Source organism: Salminus brasiliensis, chromosome 18 (genome assembly GCF_030463535.1).
Source record: "Salminus brasiliensis chromosome 18, fSalBra1.hap2, whole genome shotgun sequence".
Taxonomy (NCBI): Eukaryota; Metazoa; Chordata; class Actinopteri; order Characiformes; family Bryconidae; genus Salminus; species Salminus brasiliensis.
Genome location: NC_132895.1, coordinates 26,660,414 through 26,679,090, shown reverse-complemented (window position 1 = coordinate 26,679,090; position 18,677 = coordinate 26,660,414). Strand labels below are relative to the sequence as shown.

General features: G+C 40.2%; 1 protein-coding gene across 5 annotated transcripts in view; it reads left to right on the top strand.

The window, feature by feature from the left end:
- dacha (dachshund a) overlaps positions 1–18,677 on the top strand; it is a 115,296-nt gene that overhangs the window by 83,936 nt on the left and 12,683 nt on the right. For 3 of the 5 annotated variants that reach the window (XR_011977827.1, XM_072662105.1, XM_072662104.1), the window contains exons 4-7: positions 7,783–7,935; positions 8,619–8,791; positions 9,793–9,928; positions 10,723–10,797. Coding sequence is in view for 4 of the 5 variants with exons in the window: in XM_072662105.1 (XP_072518206.1) it covers positions 7,783–7,935; positions 8,619–8,791; positions 9,793–9,928; positions 10,723–10,797 (537 nt within the window). In the remaining variant the exon portion in view is untranslated. The remainder of the gene's footprint in view (positions 1–7,782; positions 7,936–8,618; positions 8,792–9,792; positions 9,929–10,722; positions 10,798–18,677) is intronic. The other 2 variants (XM_072662107.1, XM_072662106.1) reach the window with 1 other exon arrangement.

Sequence of the window (18,677 nt, the reverse complement as noted above, 5' to 3'; positions counted from 1 at the left end):
AGCTTCTGTATTTAGTCTCAAACCTGCGGTCCGGCTAATGGGAATCCATCCTGCGTAATGACCCACAGTTCCTGTCAGTAATGAGATGTGGGAATTACTCGCCCATTTGACCAGATGATACTGTATTAACGGACCGGGCCGAGCAGGACGGATGGGGGGTCCACCCGGAGCCCCCACACCCCGCCTCATTTTTCATCCGCCTGACATCGGAGCCGCCGCAAGGGTCCGAGGGGGGATTGATTTCAAATGAGCCTCAAAATGACGCCTAATGAAAGCCCATAAAGATGCAGTGTGCTCTCAACCCAGCCAAATGAGCCGCGGCCTGCTGAGGTACAGCATACACCTGACTGTGTCCCTGAGTCCAGGCCACTGGTCACCACAATGCAAGACTTTTTTTAGTTTTCAAGTGTAAAGTGAATCTTGTGGATTTATGTGACTTGGCATGGCACACTGATAGAGGGATATAGAAAGACTGAGGAAGAGAGAGAGAAAGAGAGAGGGTGAGCCTCCATCTTAGGTGCCACTCATTGATATGTAAACGCGGGGTGATATCAAAGAGACATCTTCTCAGGCTCTCTGTGAAGCGAGCACTACTTATGATCAAAGGCGAGGCGCCGTAAACCGTTCAAAGAGAACAGAGTCCTCTGATGGCCATTAATGTGTCTCTCTGATAAGGGTAAGTGAAAGACTATGCCATCTTAGGCAGTACAAAAGGCTCAGGAGGAACACAATATAGGACTCACTTAAAGAGGCTGATGAGATGTTGAATATTCAGCTGGAGGTGGATGTCTAAATATGAGGTAATTGAGACGCAATGGCCAAAAAGTATTTACCAGAGCAGTGGGATACAGATAATCACAGAGGCTGCCATGATATTTTCCTTTGCCCTTTTTGGTCATTTAAACCCGCTAAATATACAAAGTGCCCACAGGTAACACTTGTTTTCTTAAATTTTTTCTTGAACCCAGATACACTTGGGTTAATATACCTTTTTCATAAGGTCTGTAGTGTGAAAGTAAAGCCTGTGTTATTCACACTACTTTTACTTTCCCCATGTGGTATAGCACTATAGGCAATGTGGGAAAATAGCATCCTCTGTGCTGAACATCTGGACAGATTAGTAGGGTTTATCCACAAACACCTCAAATAAACACTTTTGCTAAGACTCTGTGATGTAAGCTGAGCTGTGATGTGAAGTGGGAAAAACACATCACAACCAACACATCGCAGAGCACTCCTACTTCCACTGTTTTTCATTTTTAGTGTTTGGGGGGGGGGGGGGGGGGGGGGTGAAAATTATAAAGATACTGATCCTAAACTTCTTGTTCTAGAAAGTATGGAATGGAAATGGCTTGTGGAGTTTTAATGTCCTTGTGGTCCAACCTGGCATGATAATTTCCCATCTAGTTTTTGTTTGTGTGGAACCAGTTCTCACTCCTGTTAGAGCAGCTCCTCTCCTCCAACCTTCATCCGACTCCTCGCAGCAATTAACACTTCATTAAGAGAGCTCTTTAATCATTTTCACTTTCAATTCAAACATTTTTGCACTGGGCCTCTCGTGAATTGTTTTCTCATTGTTCTGGGAGAGAATTAATGACTGATGATTTCAATATTTTTTCTTTGCCCTCCCTGATGTGTCTTCATTATTATTTTGTTATTGCATGTAAATAGGTTTTTCACACACAAAATCCCAGGCTGCTTCTAGCATATATAGAATCTTGGATGTGGTCTTTCCTTATAATAGTGTATATGAAGGTGTCAGGGCATACTTTTTATCCGTTGCAACTTCATATTTGGAGAGCTGTTAATACTTAACACAGTGTATTTAATATAAGTACAGTTCTAAACAATTATAAATATGAACATGACCTGGTTCTGAAGATTTGAAGCGGTGCGTTTATTACAGCAGGAAATGTGCTGGTAGTAGGTTTTAGGGTATTTGGCATATGTAAAAAACTTTAATGCAATATGCTTAGTATATGATGCAATTAATGTCTGCATCATATTTGGCAATATTAGGGTCACATATAGTGGCACTACACAGGGACCCATGCAGATGTTGCATCCCCATGGAGACTAAAACCGATTTATAGCCATGAAGGATGTCCTCCTCATGGGAGGGGGAGAGGGTTGGGGTTATGTGTGTGAGTTGGGTGAGAAGTAGGATGGAAGGTAGCCAGTACAGGTTGCCTGACACATGGCACATTGTAGAGCGATAAAATAGGCATCCCATAGAGTCTCTAGAAATACTCACAAACACACTCACGGTGCTGTGAACCCCTAACCTTTTAACACACAATAAAAGCCAAGAGCATTAAAAAAAGACTTTCGGTTATGTTTTACTGTAAATATTTAAAATGTGTAAATTCAGAAAAGGACAATGACATTTGATTTGCATGCTCATTTGTTCACATTAGCCAAACCAAAGCTGGACTGTTTTCTGCAGTAGTTTTCTCCAGTATGCCTAACATCTATATTTAAGCTGAGGACCACCAAAAAAAGCAGAAACCTGAATAATCCACCACAGAGCTGTGCTCATGCTGGTGTTAGCTGAGCATATTTGTCATTAGCTTGGATTTGCCTGTACCTTGTTGAGAGCGGGCGGGGGTTGGTGAGAGGGCTGCAGAACAGGAGAACAAGGGGGGGTAAGTTTGGCCAAAAGCACAGCTGTACTGCCTGCCGTACTGATTGCCTCTCCATCCCTCGCCCTCATTTATCTTCATTTCTTCCCAATTACACCAAATTAGCAATAGTCTCAGTTGCATTACCAACTTAATCCTCCCCTCTTTTTTTCCTTTTTCGCGGGGCGGTATTATGCGGCGGCAGATGATTCCTTGGCGGGAGTCAGGGTAAACAGCCATGAAAATGCCACCCCGGCAGATGGCGAGGCCCACAAGAAATATGACAAACAGAGTGCCAGCGTGCCGTCCTCCACCCGCACCCGCTACAAGCTGTTAATGTGCTCCCGGACAGTGTGTGTGTGTGTGCGTCTCTGTATATGTGAGGGTTTGTTGGTGTAACGATATTAATGAATGCGTGTTTGTGGGTTGCACAGTATGTTTAGCTTTAAATAGACGTGGTGGAACCAAAGCAAGGCCATGTTCCTTGTTCTTCTGTGCAGGGAATGCACATGGCTCCTTTGAGAATAAGGGTCCACTTGGAATGAGCTCTTTGACTTGTGTTTTACCGTTTTAGATCTACTGCACTTCTTATTGATGAGGTTTTTGATTGTGTTGTATCCTGGAACACAGCAAATGATGAAGACACCGTCTGGACAGCACAGTGGGAGACTGAAGCTCCAGATATGTATTTATGTGGAATCAAGGAACAGGTTCAGATGTAGAATCAGATAATGTCTCATCCACTCTGATGTTCTCTCGTTTTGTTACAGAGATATCCACTCATATTAGCCACTACATTAGCAAACTGTATTTTGTGATGTCTCCACTGACAATGGCATCTAATACTAATAATCTAATAATCATATTTTTCTGGAGTTTTTAATGAATATGTAGTGTAGTGTCTGCTGTATAATTCAACCAGGAGAATTAGTACATGATATAAGTCAGCTTTCTGGAGTGCAGGTCATCAGGACCTTGTAAGTGTCAGAGTGGGACATTTACCTTGCCTTTCGTGTGCTGTGGTGTAAACATGTGGACATACTCCTGTATGTTCACTGGCCTGAGATAAATCTAGAGGCGTAAACATGCATTCTTGCACTGTTTACAATTCTCTTGCTCATAAACGTGATGACCGGCTCAACATCAACACAGTCAGCCATTTCAAAGAAAGCCCAAAGATCCCGAACCCATTATGAGTTCAAACAACACATTAAAAGTCCAGCTCTTTGGGACACGAAAGCAACAAGGCACCCAAATGAAGCTTCAGTATATTTGTTTATTCCTCTGATCAAAGCTTACAAGATTTAGCTTGAATACTTCCTTTTCTCCTTTGATTATTTCCATTTGGTATTTGAATATCTTTCATGGAACACTGCAGTGGTGACCTCCAAGCTAATGGCTGAGCCAGTGTTGGATTATTCACATAGTCTTCCATCACACATGCTCTTGTATCTCCAGGAAACAGGAGGAAGAGACTGTAGGCTGTAGGTGAGGGCCAGTGTAAGTGGCAGATGGTGGGGCTGACAAGCCAAAGATACACTTTAGAGAATTTTTTGTACTATGACACACACAACGCACAAAAAAGTGAAGGGAAAAGACTATATATATATATGACATTATAGCATTATAGCTGTTTATGGAAGTGCGTCATCTGTTTTTTAATGCTCATGTGAGCAGGTAACTATTCAATCGTATTTTATAAAAAGATAATATTTTATCGCTTGGTTTCTCTCGGATTGAAGTAGAATATTAGACACATAGGAGGTTCCTTGGTGATGTTTCTAGGCAGTAAAGTTCCAAGTTCTGTGGACCTTATGGCTTTAAACTGTTACCTTTCCATCTTAAAGCTGCAAACAGAGAGTGAGAAAGGAGGTGGTTAAGACAGTTGTTGAGCTGTTTAGAGATACATTATATGTACAAATACCCAGCATCTTTTCTAATTAGTGAATCCAACTACTTTCAGGTGCACCCACTGTTGCAAATGGTCCCCAGAGCCAAGTTGTGGCTGAATGAGTATAAATCCTTTACCTTTAAACTGTGGATGAATGGAACTGTTTTCTTGAGTGATGGAGACTACTGAATACTTTGCAATGCATCAGCAACAGTTAAATTCTCACAGCAATATTCCAATATATTGTGTAAAGCCTTATCAGAAAAATAATGGCTTTTACTGCAGCAAAACTGCAGTGTATTTAAAATCAGCAGACAGCTGACAAGCGCTGTACAACTGAAAGAGGTTTGCAGGTAAAACTAGAGAAGAGAAAAAAATAGAGAAACAGTACAGCACACAGAACGTGTTATAACAATCACCAACACTCAGAGAGAACAGCATAAAATAAGAAATAGTATGAAATAAAATTATTTCTGATGAAAATGCGGACACAAATCTAAATACAGGAAGAGGCAAAGTCACTGGCCAAGGAACTTTAAAGTTGGATTGAAAGTTGCAGATCTCACTTTAAATGGCGTGGAGCATGGGACAATCAGCAGCCTGTTAGAGGATCAGAGGATCCTGGTAGAAGTAATCATATTACTGATATACTAAAACCATGTTCTGCATTTAAAACAATCAGTGTATCAATTAAAATCAATTCTGTAATTTTCAGGAAGATGGTAATTTTCAGAAGTGGTAATTTTTTATGTGCACCCTTGATTATGGAAGAAACAATGTGAGTAAGTGTCTGTAAACATTTCAACAATAATTTAAAGGCATGGAGCAAGATGAAGGTGTGTATTACAACCTGTCAGCACTGATTTTTATCAATAATTGAGTAATGTAGTTCTTTTTACAATTCATTAATTAAACCATTTTTTAAGCCACTTGAAACCATTGAAGTAGACTTGAAACTAACATAGGCACTAGGCCCATCCCCCCCCCCAAAAAAATTGCAAAATATATTATTGGAAAAAGTTAAATTACTGATTTAAAAAAAATACATTTACATGAGTAGAAAATGTTAATTGATCTGGTCTACATATTTTGGACCAGGGGATTGTGTGATAAAGGATGTGTATCAATGATAGTGTGTCCATGCATGCATGGAGTAATTATATGGGGCTTTTTAAAAAGAATGCTGTTAACCAGCTCTGTCAGTGTGTGGCTAAGGAGCAGTACAGTGATGGACACATTCTAAAAGCATGACTGACAGCTGGGCAGGGTGCAGACTCACACACACACACACACACACACACACACACACACACACACACACACAAACACACACACATGCACACACACATACACACTCTTCCCTTGCTGGCACCACTTTTAGGCTAATTACTCTAGCAGCCAAGACTAGAGGAGCTCTTGGACAGAGCCCAAATGGGCCATCAGCACCAGAGCCGTAGATAGTTGAACTCCTCACTCACTGTGATATACTGCATCTCACACATGCTCACACTCGCACGTCCAACTTCCACAGCCGTTAGCCTGTCGCAGAGGTCAAACTGGAGAGTTACTGGTTCGGCAGTAAAATGAAAGAAACCTGATTTAGTAGTGTGCATGTTTTGTTGGTCTTTTGGCAAGTCAGGATATTTAAAAGAGACTTTCTTTTTTAAAATTGAATGAAGAATCACACACATACACACACAAACCATTAGCTCTGGTGCTGCGTCCTAGATTAAACTGCTGAAGTTCAGAGCTTATCATTACTTTGCATTTATGTTAATTACCATTATACTTGACAAGAGCATGGAAAGGTCAAGTGGAAGTTGCAGTGCAAACACTTTCCTTTCACTCGCGCAAACACATACACACACACACACTTTTTAGTTGCCTACAATTTGGTCTTACTCTTCCAGTGTCCCTTCTTCAGCTCAATGATATCTTTAGCTTGAAATGTGTCAGCTTTTTAGGGCTTTTGTATGGATGTGTTTCTCTCTCAAGAACACTGCCAGTTTAAAATGCACAGTGGAAAATATGGACTGATAAAAAAGAGCCAATTTCTACATTGAAGTCTACCAAGTGGCACACAATAAAAGCAGGGATTGAACTGTATAGTCTAAAATTAGGAGCTGTTGTGCAGAAAAGTAGTGGTGTGCTGTACTAAATACTGTAGGGTTTTATCTGAATTTCATACATAATTTTGTGAAACTTAATTATGTCATTGTATAAATTGTGTTCCTAGTAAGCTCTAAAATTATGTAATTCATCAGGCTCTTTTATTTCATGTCTTTTTAGAGGCCATTTAGAAACATTTCCATGAAGCATCTCGTTCCCTATACGTTCTCCTTCTCCCACATTCTCCCAAGCATACTCCTTGTGTGTCACACAAACTGTAAACACACACACACATACACACATGGCCTCAGGTGTCTGAGCTCAGACATTACCTTATCTGCCTGTTTTCTCTCACTCGTTCCAAGGGCTCCCCAATGAACAGCTCCCAGCGTTCTACAGAGGAAGAATTTAATTCGCATTATTATTAAAAGAATCACTCACTGCAATCTGTTGCAAAAACACCATCTGCTGGATCACTCGTAGGACCTCCATTGCTTATTAAGCAGAATTAGACAATGATTTCCTCTTCTCAGCTTTGCCTACTCTCTCTCTCTCTCTCTCTCTCTCTCGCTCTTTCTCTCTCTCTCTCTCTTTCCCTTTCCTCTCTCCCATCCTTTCCTCTGCCTTTCCCTTGTCTGTTGACTTATTCAGCTTAAGTCTTTTTATAGTGCCCAACAACTAGCTTCTCAGCTGTATTTCAATTTCATCCCAATTATTTATTTATAGATATTAGAGCCTTAGGTTGGAGGCTGAATTGGTTGTCTGATGGGTTATCCCTATATCAGCTCCCATTATAGAAGTGAGTCTTTAGTGCCTAAATTATTGACCTTTATCAGTGTAAGTAAATCTACGCCGAAGATTAACACCCTGTAATCAACAGTTTGGATAGAAAAAGCTGAGTGGATTCTTATCTCACCACCTTGGTTATGTTGCAAAGCCAAACCCTTTGAATGAACATTTGAATGATAGTCATTTGAATATTAACCCCTCCACAACCTATCCATTCTTCCCCCACAAACGCATTATTTTGTAGTGACTGTTGTTTTTACAGAATGCAAAATTCACGTTTAGCCTAATAAGTTTCACATATATAAAAGCTGTGGTCTAAAAGACCCTCTTTTTCTTTCTCAATCATTCCCCCCGTCTCTTCGCTAATCTCAGGTGGCAGTGAATCGTCCTGGGATAAGGAAAAGCTGCAGTCCCCTCCCTCCTCCGGGGCCCAGCATGGCCTGGCTCATGCAGGCCTCTCCACACAGCATGGCCTGTCTGGCTCCCACCTCAGCTCACTACAGCAGAGCCATCTCCTGGCCAACCGTGAGTCGCTCTGCCATGCACTCACTCAGTTACTAATTCATTCATTCACACATTCACCTGATCTTCCTAATGGCCATTTGCCTACCCATTCAGGTATATGTCTTTTAATACACTTGTTCAATCTGACGCTCATTTATTCAATTAAATTTTTTTTTTGTTTAATGCACCTTTTTTGCTTTTAAACATCTGGCATCATATGAACAGTTCTTTTTTTTCCAATGATCCATTATGTAGCTTTGGTGAAGTGAGCAAGACAATGCTTGCAAGAACTGCATACCACTGCGTAACCAGAGTCATATTTGTTAAAAATTGCAGATTTGTCTCATTGTGTTTTTGGTCATTGCTCACCCAGACTCAATGCACATTTTACACTCATGGTCGCAAATGCTTTACAGGACATTACTAACACCAATGCTTTGGAAGTGTGGCAAACTGGTTTCTGTAAAAATTTGATACAGCATTGGTTCACACATAACTACATGTATCACTGCGTTGGTACAGTGACGGTTTGGTACAAATATGCGTACCGTTACACCCCAGCAAATCAAATTACATAATTTAGACTGAGCCTAATTCTTTAACAGTAGATACTGATCTCACTCTTCCAATCTCACTGGCCTTTTCACATCCAGATAGAGAATAATTAATAAATAAGAGAATAATTCTTAATCTTTCTTTCTCAGGTCTGGACCTACCATTCATGATGATGCCTCACCCCCTGCTGCCCGTCAGTCTGCCACCTGCCTCTGTCGCTATGGCAATGAACCAGATGAACCACCTGAACACTATCGCCAACATGGCTGCTGCTGCACAAATGCACAGCCCTCTTTCTAGAGCAGGGGCGTCAGTTATCAAGGTAGTACGTACACACTCAAATACACACTCTTACACAGATATGCAAACAGACACTCTTTGTACATTCAGAATTTACAGAACTCTGCTTTCTCTTGCACACAAGAATGTGGACATATGCTTTTATCACTTCAATTATTGTTAGTCTCTTTTGTTCAAAAGTGTGTAAATCCACATTCTGAGAATTGCAGATCCCTCAGGTTTTGTTATCTCAGTCTAATTACATGTTAACATAAGAGAGAGAAATGACTGTGAGTTTGTAAAGCATGCAGCACTGGGGACTTGGAGCCAAAAGAATTTAAAGCTGAAAGCTTCTCAGTATCAACACAAGCTTTAATTCTGATACACAGAAGAAAAATGAACTGAAATACAATATTTTTTTGTTCCACATGAAGCATGTGATAGGGAATTATAGACAGGCTCTTGTAAGAAAATTGCAAATCTCTAGACCTTTAGTCTGCTCTAGACTCTAAACTCTCGCCTCTAGGCTCCTTCCCTCATCTAGTGAGTGTCACGTAGCCAAGACAAATCACCTAGATCAAGCATTTGCATATTTTCGTATGCACACTCACCCAAAACTAACCTAACTGAAATAGACACAAACAACCATCTTGTTGCATTAATGTTCTTAGTAATCAGAATGATTGGTCTTGTGATTTTAAGAGAAATGGGCCTGTCACAATCACAAATGAAAAAAAAAACAATGTGGAAATGGCAAATGTAGTTTAGTGTTGTTAGTATGGATGAACTATAAACAGATGTGGTTAGCAACCAGTCAAATCAACTCTGTGGCATTTTCCTAATAGTGAGATATTGTCACATTCCATTATTCCCATGACAAAATCAAAGAATTAAAAAATTGTATGTAAAATGCATTAAAGGATGATGTTGTATATTTATATGTGTTTAAATGAAAATGGTCCAACAATGGTCCACAAAATTAATTCAAAGTTAATTTAGTAGCATGTTTTATGTGACCAGTGTGCATTTGTGTGTGTCTATTAGGAGTGCGTGCAGGACAGTCCATCTCCAGCTCCATCTCTGGAGGAGGCCCCTCGTCCTGGCTCACAGCCGTCTTCGCACATCAGCAGCAGTGTGTCTAGCTCCCCAAACCCACACCCACAGAGCCCTGAGCACCTGGGTGAGCACTCACATGGGCACAGATGTTCCACTAAAAGACCAAAACTGTCCAGACATCTTTTCAAATTATTTATAGCTAGTTTAAGGTGCACCCATTGCTACCACAGGCAATAAGGTGCATGCACAGCTTGTATAATTTCAATAGAAAAGCATTGCAAATAGAATGCAGCACTTTGGAACAGCTGCACATGACACTAAGTCAAGCATTGGCTAGAGGGGTATAAAGTCCCCTAGCACTGGACTTGGGATGAGTTGATTCAGAATTAATCATCAAACAGCAATACCTTACCTCAGTAATCCTGTTATGACTGAATTTAACCATATGTTTACAGCAATATTTCAACATATGGTATAAAACATTACTATAAATGAGAGGCTGTTACTTCTCAAGGACCAGTGTCAAAGACATTAATATGTACAAACCCTCTAATAACATCCTTGCTTTTAGAAAAAATGTTGGACAAGCAGGTCTCTACAAACCTTGAAACATATGCACAGAAACACATACACACAGACAAGTAATACGTACAGACTGTTTTTTTATTGTACTAATATATACATTACCCTTGTTTTTTATAGTGAATCAAATTCACATTATCTTTAGAGCACCATTGCTTCTCAATCCTGTGATACTATTTTATTCACAACCAAGCTACCATATTAAAACACATAGCAATTGAATGTCTGAAAAATGTAATAGATTCTACATATATAGCCTTTATATTTTGGGAACCTGTAAGCTTGAACTATACACAGTCACATGTACACTCATGTTGCATATGCTTATGCTTGCAGTGCTTAATTCAACTGATGGAGAGATTGCAGACCGAGAGACTGGCATTAATATGAAGAAGATCCTGAAAGAGAAAGGTGTGTGCACATGTGGATGTGTGTGTTTGCTTCTGTGCATTTTAGGAAACAAATGTTTTTTGACAATGTCAGGACCAACAAATTAGTGACTGTTATGTTGGTACACTAGAACATTCTCATTAGATATACAGTGCTGTGCATAAGTTTTAGAATAGTGAGAAAATGTAAAACGGCATTTAATTAAACAGTGAGTGTTTGTTTTTTAATATTATTATTTTAAATATTAGAATACATACAGATAACATTAATACAATAAGTTGTAAATGTAGGTTATTTCACGAAATTGAGTTTTAAACCATTTCTAAAGTCTTATTTATAAGATCACCAACTGGTTTGGTTAATACATGCTTCATTAAGTTAAATCAACTGCTTTAATTTATTTAGTTAGATGCTTAGTTGCACTCTGCTACATGAACTTAAACGCACCTTACATTTAAACACTATTTATCCGCATTATGTATATATGTATGTGGTATGTGTATGGATGTAAGTGTGTGTTGTGTGTTGTGTTTATATATCAGTTGGGAGAAAGTGCTGTCGTCTGGCAACAGAGTAGCGTTATTATTACGAGTCCAAATCTTGTTAAATTTACATTAACTAACTGTATATCAGCGTCACGGCCGATCTCTTTTAATTAATGATTTAATTAGAGGCTTAATTGAACATATATTGAGTTTTTTATTTATGATGCTTGGTGTATTTGGGGAGTGTGCATGTGTGTGTAGATAGTGAAAGAGAGAAAAACAGAGGGTCAGAGAGAGAGGTGCCAAGTGAAATGTACAGTAACCTAACTGGCTGATTCATCTTAGACTATGTGTATGTGTGTTTGTAAAGGGTTGAAGGGGAGAAGCAGGTGTTTCGCTGATCATAGTGAAGGGTTTTTTTATGTTAAAGTGCATGTGATCACATTTGCTTGTAAGCGAGTTGCTTATTCTGTGCAGGTGTGTGTGTAAGTGTGTGTGTGTGTGTGTGTGTGTGTGTGTGTGTGTGTGTGTGTGTGTGTATGCATGTGTGTATGCATATGTGTGTGTGTGTGTGTGTGTGTGTGTGTGTGTGTGTGTGTGTGTAGCAGATGGCAGCCTCCAACTCACAGTGTGCAGAATAGGGAGGAGATGGAGCAAAGATGCCCCCAGGCACTCTTAAAGAGATTCAATGTGCACCTGGCCTGTGACCATATTTTATTAATGTGTCTGGAAAAGAATCCACCCCAAACACACATACACACACACACACACACACACACACACACACTATGTTATTGTTTGGTAGATAGCGCTATACCACACTACAATTTACAGCAAGGATGAAAAGAAGAAACCTGGACTTCATTGAATGGCTTATGATGTAGGTCAATGACTGTGTGCCACACACACACACACGCACACATACACACAGATCTTCTTTTTACAGATCAAACCCTTTTGGTGTGCATGCAGTAATGGTTCACACATTTTCCATCTTTCCGTAATTCCATAGCCTCTCTACACGTGCAAACACACACACACACTTTGTCTTTGTAGTCTACTTTAGATGTTTCGCATTACTTAAGCAGCCATGTATTTTAGTAACCTATTTACTCACACATATACTGCAAACACACACAAACACACAAAGTGGTAGATAGTGACATTGTGCAAGAGGGTTGCTGTGCTACAGTGTAGTCTCTGGTCTAATTCTAATGTGAATTTGTTGTCTTAATGAATCTCTGATATTTTTAACACACCTTGCCACATTTCTCATTAGTGTGATTGGACTGTTGTACTTTTAAAAAGTGTCCTCATTAGGCTGCATCTTTTGAGGGCCAACAAATTCTAAACACTATTTGCCAAGGGTGTGCCTGTGTGTGTATGGTTATGTGTGCGTGTGTGTGTATGTTTGTGTGTGTTAGCGATGATAAACAAAGTGACGTGGTGGTACATAGTGATAAATGGCCAAGCCTGAGGCCAGGAGCACCTTGTTTCAGCGGGACTCCGGCAAGTGAACCCCCTCTCTACCTCTCCATAAATCACTCCCTCTCTCCCTCTCTCTCTCTCTCTCTCTCTCTCTCTCTCTCTCTCTCTCTCTCTCTCACACTCTCTCTGCCTCTCTCTCTCTCTCTGTCTCTATCTCTCTCTCCCTACTCACTACAGGTCAAGCACTAACAGTAGCTGCACTCGCTGCAGGCAAGGTCTCTCCCCTTTCCTTCCTCTCTCTTCCGTTACAGAGAGAGAGAGAGAGAGAGAGAGAGACCACTGATCTAATTCAGAATGGGCTTAGTTTAGTTCAGATGTGAGTCTTTTGAAATCATGCTATCATCATCATTTCTAAACTCTACATTTTAATTTGTAAACTTTTTTTTTGTTCAATGAAAAACTAATTTTCTTCTGAACGTTCTTGAACATACAAGAGTCAGAAACCTTAAAGGCTTACTGTTTTTCAACTTTACCCTTTAATCATTAAAAGCCAGCATGCTGGTTAGGCTTTGGGCCAAGGAGGCCAGGAACTGTAATGTTGCTGGAAAAAAAATGTGCTATCAATGTTCATTATGCTGTATCCTCATGATGGGGCCAGTGAATTTTAAACACTGCTTTCCCAATGTATGTGTGCTGTGAGAACATCTGTGCTGTGTGAATTGTTCAGGAAATGCCACTAATGGATCTAGATGGTAGGCTCATGTAAACAGTAGCTCTACCAGCAGGACCACTTAAAAAAAACTGTTAAAACATGGTTGGAATGGAGACGAGTATATAAGTCTTCAGCCATTTGACTCAGGTGATGAATCCTGGTGTATGCTTATGGTGCAATCTAAAATGAATGGCTGCATCACATTTTCCAAGGGGTTTTGAGGGTGTGGGGTCAAGTGCTTCTGGTTTGGTTTGCTGGCTAATGTGTGTGGCTTAAGTTGATGTGGTGTGCTAGTAGTCACTGAAGTACTTAGAGAGAGAGAGAGAGAGAGAGAGAGAGAGGGAGACTGTGAAGTGTTATTTGCCATATTTGCTCTGTCCAGTTTTCCACAAAGCTGATATGTGGCGTCTGGTTACAATCAATGTTTCCCCCCACTATTATGAAGTTAGCTGCACGGAAATGATTTGAAATGGCCTGTAATGATTTCTGATAGAAATGTGCGCCATTGTTTCACTCTTTGAGATAAGCGAACCGGTAAATCAGTCAAAACAAACGAGAAAAAAAAAGAACCCCCACCCCCCCCCCCCCCCCCCCCCCTTAAGCCAACAGAAAGAAACAAAACCCTTAGTTTCACGGCAAGAGCCTGTATTGAGTGCTTGGCTACATTTCATAGGCTAACTGTTACCCTCTTAACTTTTTTCTGACGCAAACACAGTTGAACGTGTTGAGCAGAAAAAGTAAATAAACAACAAAGGTTTTTTGCCCATTGCCATTTTGGGTTTTCGTCCCCCTTGCGATATGTTGTGTTTATTCGAGGACGCTTTCCTTAGATATGTGCAGAGGGGACTGTGGGCTCAGCTTTGAAGCCTCCCTTTTTGATCATTAGGTTGATTGCTGTTCTAAGCGGGATTGTGATGGTTTAATTAAACCACGGCCTGTGGCTGAGCCCTCGTGGCCCCTGGAGGAGGAGGGCTTTGGCTGGAGACTTCCAAGGTTTTGTTTCATAAAGGCGGGAAGAGATATTTGGCCAATCAGAAGTGACACTATTTTGGAAAGTCGAAAAGTGAACTGTTACAGTTGGCAAATTTGGGGCAAGGTTAGCACGACTGAAAGTCACCCCACATAGTGACTTTTTTGGACGAGAATGCATGATAAATGAGTGCTTTCTCTCCCTATCACCCTCTCGTATTCTATTTGTGTGTGTGTATGTGTGTGTGTGTGTGTGTGTGTGTGTGTGTGTGTGTGTGTGTGTTTGTATGTGACAGGTGCTTGTGTTCTGCTCTGGTTCTGGGGATACAGTCTGTTAGAGAAGGTTTATGTCTAAGACCCATTTTTATCAGGATCATGTATGGGATGTTAGTTACCCATTGGTAGACACTGACTGTAAAGCGCCTGTTCCTGACAGCAAAACAAACTATAGTCCTTTAGATAATATAGATAAAGCAGAACATTGCACACTGCTGAGCCACTTAGCTACCAGGAAACAATATCAGCAATGTGAGGAGCAAGAGAGTACCACATTGGCTCGGTAATTGCACATAAGAAGAGCTTGCTCTCCATAAAGAAGCTAGAATATATGTTCTTGATCAAACACTATGCTTGCATAGCTTGACCTTTTACCACAAAGTTCTGCCAACTTCTAATCTTAATAATATGTTACCTGCCAGAGCCATGTTTTTATTTGCACCAGTGAATATGTCCCTTGAGACACCTGCAGCTCCCCAGTCCAATCCTTCTGTACGCAGGTTAAGGGGCTGAAGAGTGTTGACCTACTATTCCTCCCGCTTAATATTCTGCATACCACTGCTTATAGGCTAATTGGCGGCGAAGAACACTCATTAGGCCTGATCTCCGCATATTCATTAGGCACTAAAGCTGGAGTGGCAAGCAAGGGAGAGTCTTTTTCATAGTTTGTTGATTGGCTCATTTATTTACCTGCAAGTCTGCTTATTTAATTTACAGTTTCTTGCATGACTGGCTTTATTTAGAGAACTAAATGCTCACTGTAAGATGTAGGAGATGTGTAAGTTTGTTCAATTGTAGTTTATGATGTGCATGGCCAGCTTAAGTACTGTATTTAGTCAGTGTAGTACTATAAGGTCTAACACTTTTTTTACAGAAGTATAGTGCCATTATTTGCTAGTGTCTTCCATTTTTGAATATTTGTCACATTTAAATGTCAAATTCTTCAATTAATTTTAATATAAAGATAAAGATAACACAAGTAAACACAACATAGCTTTTAAATGTTCATTCCATTTGTTTAAGATAAAGTTTTATTCAAAATCATATAAAACTTCTAAATCAACCAAGGAAAAAATGGGTTCAATTTTAATAGCCACACCCAATCGTAATTACTGCCAGTTGAATCTAAAAATCACTTAAATAGAACTTGCAATGTGAAGCAGGCTAGAAGGTCTCAAAAAGCAGTACATGATGCCATGTTCTCTCTGAGAGCTATGTCCACAAAAGGAGAAAACTTGAAACAGTGGTGAGCCTTTGCAATGTTTCCAGGCCTACCAAAAGAAGACAACACAACTCATGCAGGAGGTCACAAAATAACCCAACCAAACATCTTAAGAACTGCAGGCTACATTTGCCCCAGTTGAAGTCAATGTACACGATTCCACAATAATAAAGACACTGGGCAAAAATGGCATCCATGGGGGGTTACAAGGCTCAAACCATGAAGGACTGATCTCACCGATAAGTGAAACGTGGGCCTTTTTCAAAACCTTGAGTCCCATTACAACTGGCGTGAAGCTAACACTGCATTCCATAACAAGAGCATTGTATTAACAGTCAAATGTTGAGGTAGTACTGTGATGAACTAGGGCTGCTTTGCTTCTGTAGAACCAGGATGATCTTGTCATATTTGCTGGAATCAGGAATTCTGCTCTCTTTCAGAAAATCCTGAAGGAGAATGTCTGCCTCATCAGTTCATGGCCTAAAGCTCAGGTGCATCTGGGTTATACAGCAGGACAATGATCAAAAACATACAAGCAAGTCCAGTGAATTACTTGAATCCCTTTGGGAGGACGTGCCAAGACCTTAAACGAGCAGTTAATGCTTAAAACTCTCCAATGTAGGCTACAACTCCATCACAGCAATCAGTTATCACAATCGTTTGATTGTTACTGCCAAAGTGGCACAACCAGCTATTAGGTTTAGGGGGGCAAAGACTTTTTTTCACATGGATAATAAAGGTTTTGAATAAATATTTTTCTTCAATAAATGGAATAATAATTAAGCTGTATTTTGTTTACTTGTTTTGTCTTTAACTTATATTAAAATTAGTTGGATGACCTGAAACCTATTAGATTTAAATGTGACAAATTAGAAAAAATATCTTTCAGACAGAACCTATGTTAACTTGTATGTTTGCATCCAATAAAATGTAATAAATTTAAATTAATTTATCCCCCCATCTGCTATTTGCCCACCAATCATCATTATTGTGGCTACACATCTCTCTTTGCTCTTCCTTGCATGTTGTTCTGAATGTGGTCAGGTCTTCTTCACAGCAGTTCGTTTGCCTTCCTCTCATTGCCTCTTTCTAGCTTTTTATTGTTGCGCTTTCATTTTTGGAGTGTGAGATGGGTGTGATTGTGTGGGGGGGTGCATGGTTGGAGGGCAGTGGGTTAAATAATGAACTCTGTGCCATTCCTGTGTGATTTGGTCGAGCTCATTAAGTGCTTTCCGGCTTTTGTGTGTTTCCTTTTTCAAGAAGAGAGGCTGGTTTTAATGTAACTAGTACTTCCACCCCACAGTGAACGTGGGCCCCACAGCCCTCAGTTTTTTGGAAGTGGAGCCTTGGGGCTTATGTAAAGTTGAAGAGGGAGATTAAGAGGTGAACACCGTCAAGAACAGCTCCCTTGCTGGTGACGGAGATTAGCTGTAGTTCCAAAAGATTTGTAGGGGATTAATTACACATGAGCTTGTTTGCTTGTCTTTGCCTCGCTGCATTTGGGCAAGACCCAAGCACAACTTTCCATCCTAAAGGGTTAATCTGAGCTTAGCTTTCCTGTAGTGCCTTTTTAGGCTTCTTTCCGAAAAAGAGCAGTTGCTTTATGTGTGTGTGTCCCTTTAGGAGTTTCTTCCTGTCTTACAGTCCTTGGTAGAGTAGGGGGGAGTAGACTTTGATTGGAGCATTTCTCCCAACTATAAATACCACCCAGACATTTGGATCCCCCTGCTTTAGGAGTCCCCTGGCACACACTGTCAAACGATGCCATCTTGTTGGGAATAAATATGGAGTTGGCAGATCATTCTTTCTTCCTATCTTTCTCTCTCTTCCTCTCTCATTCCTCTCTGGTGAATTAGAGCTCCAGCAGAGATGGTTAGCCAGCTACCATGCTGTGTCCCTTACAGCAATTTATGCTCTTATTCTCTTTTATTTCTCCTCCCCCTTTATTCATGTTTATAGAGAATTAAGGTTTTATATTAAGGTTTATTGTCAAACAAAAAAAAATATTTAAAAAACATTTTTTTTTAACCAATGTTAGTAGTGAAATAGTGAAAATAGAAAATACGGGTAAAAAGCTCAATCACTGAACCTGAACTTAAATAGTAGTATTCTTCTCTCACAGATAGCTTTCTTAGTCTTAGTTTGACATCACTAATACATGCCAATTAATGGGTCTTACATCTAGAGCTCAAATAATTAGTTGTTGCTCATCTTTTAACATTTACCTTGGCAATTATGATGATTACTGGAGTGCCTTGATCTTGATATGTAAATCCTCATGTAAACAAACCTATGCGTGTGTGCGTGTGTGTTCATGCACCTGACAAAAACAGCACACGGAAGGCTTGGGCTAAATTATTCCCTAATTGGAGCCCTTTGAATATTCAGGAGATGTCCTCTTAAACACGTGTACAAAATAAAAACCAACAAACAAGCTACGCGAGGGCAAGGAAACTGCACTGTGGTTTGTGGGGTCTCTATCTCTCTCATCCTCCTGCGCTGTCTCCAGCATCTGTTCATCCATATGGATCCAATGGATGATCCACCTTCTTGGAGAAGGCTGACATCATGTCAATAGCTCTCCTAGAGGAAAGAGTCTTCAGAGAAAAAGAGAGAGAGGGAGAGAGAAGTAAAGATACACCCTTTCTGAAATATTAGACTAGAGCTCCATCTTTTGAGGCTTTCAGCATTACCCAACATCTGCTTGGCAATTTAAAAAGAAACCAAATAAACCAATACCTTAAAAAAGCTGAGAACCATCAAATAACTTCTATGTCTGTCTGTTGTATTTGTATCAGCACTGAGATGT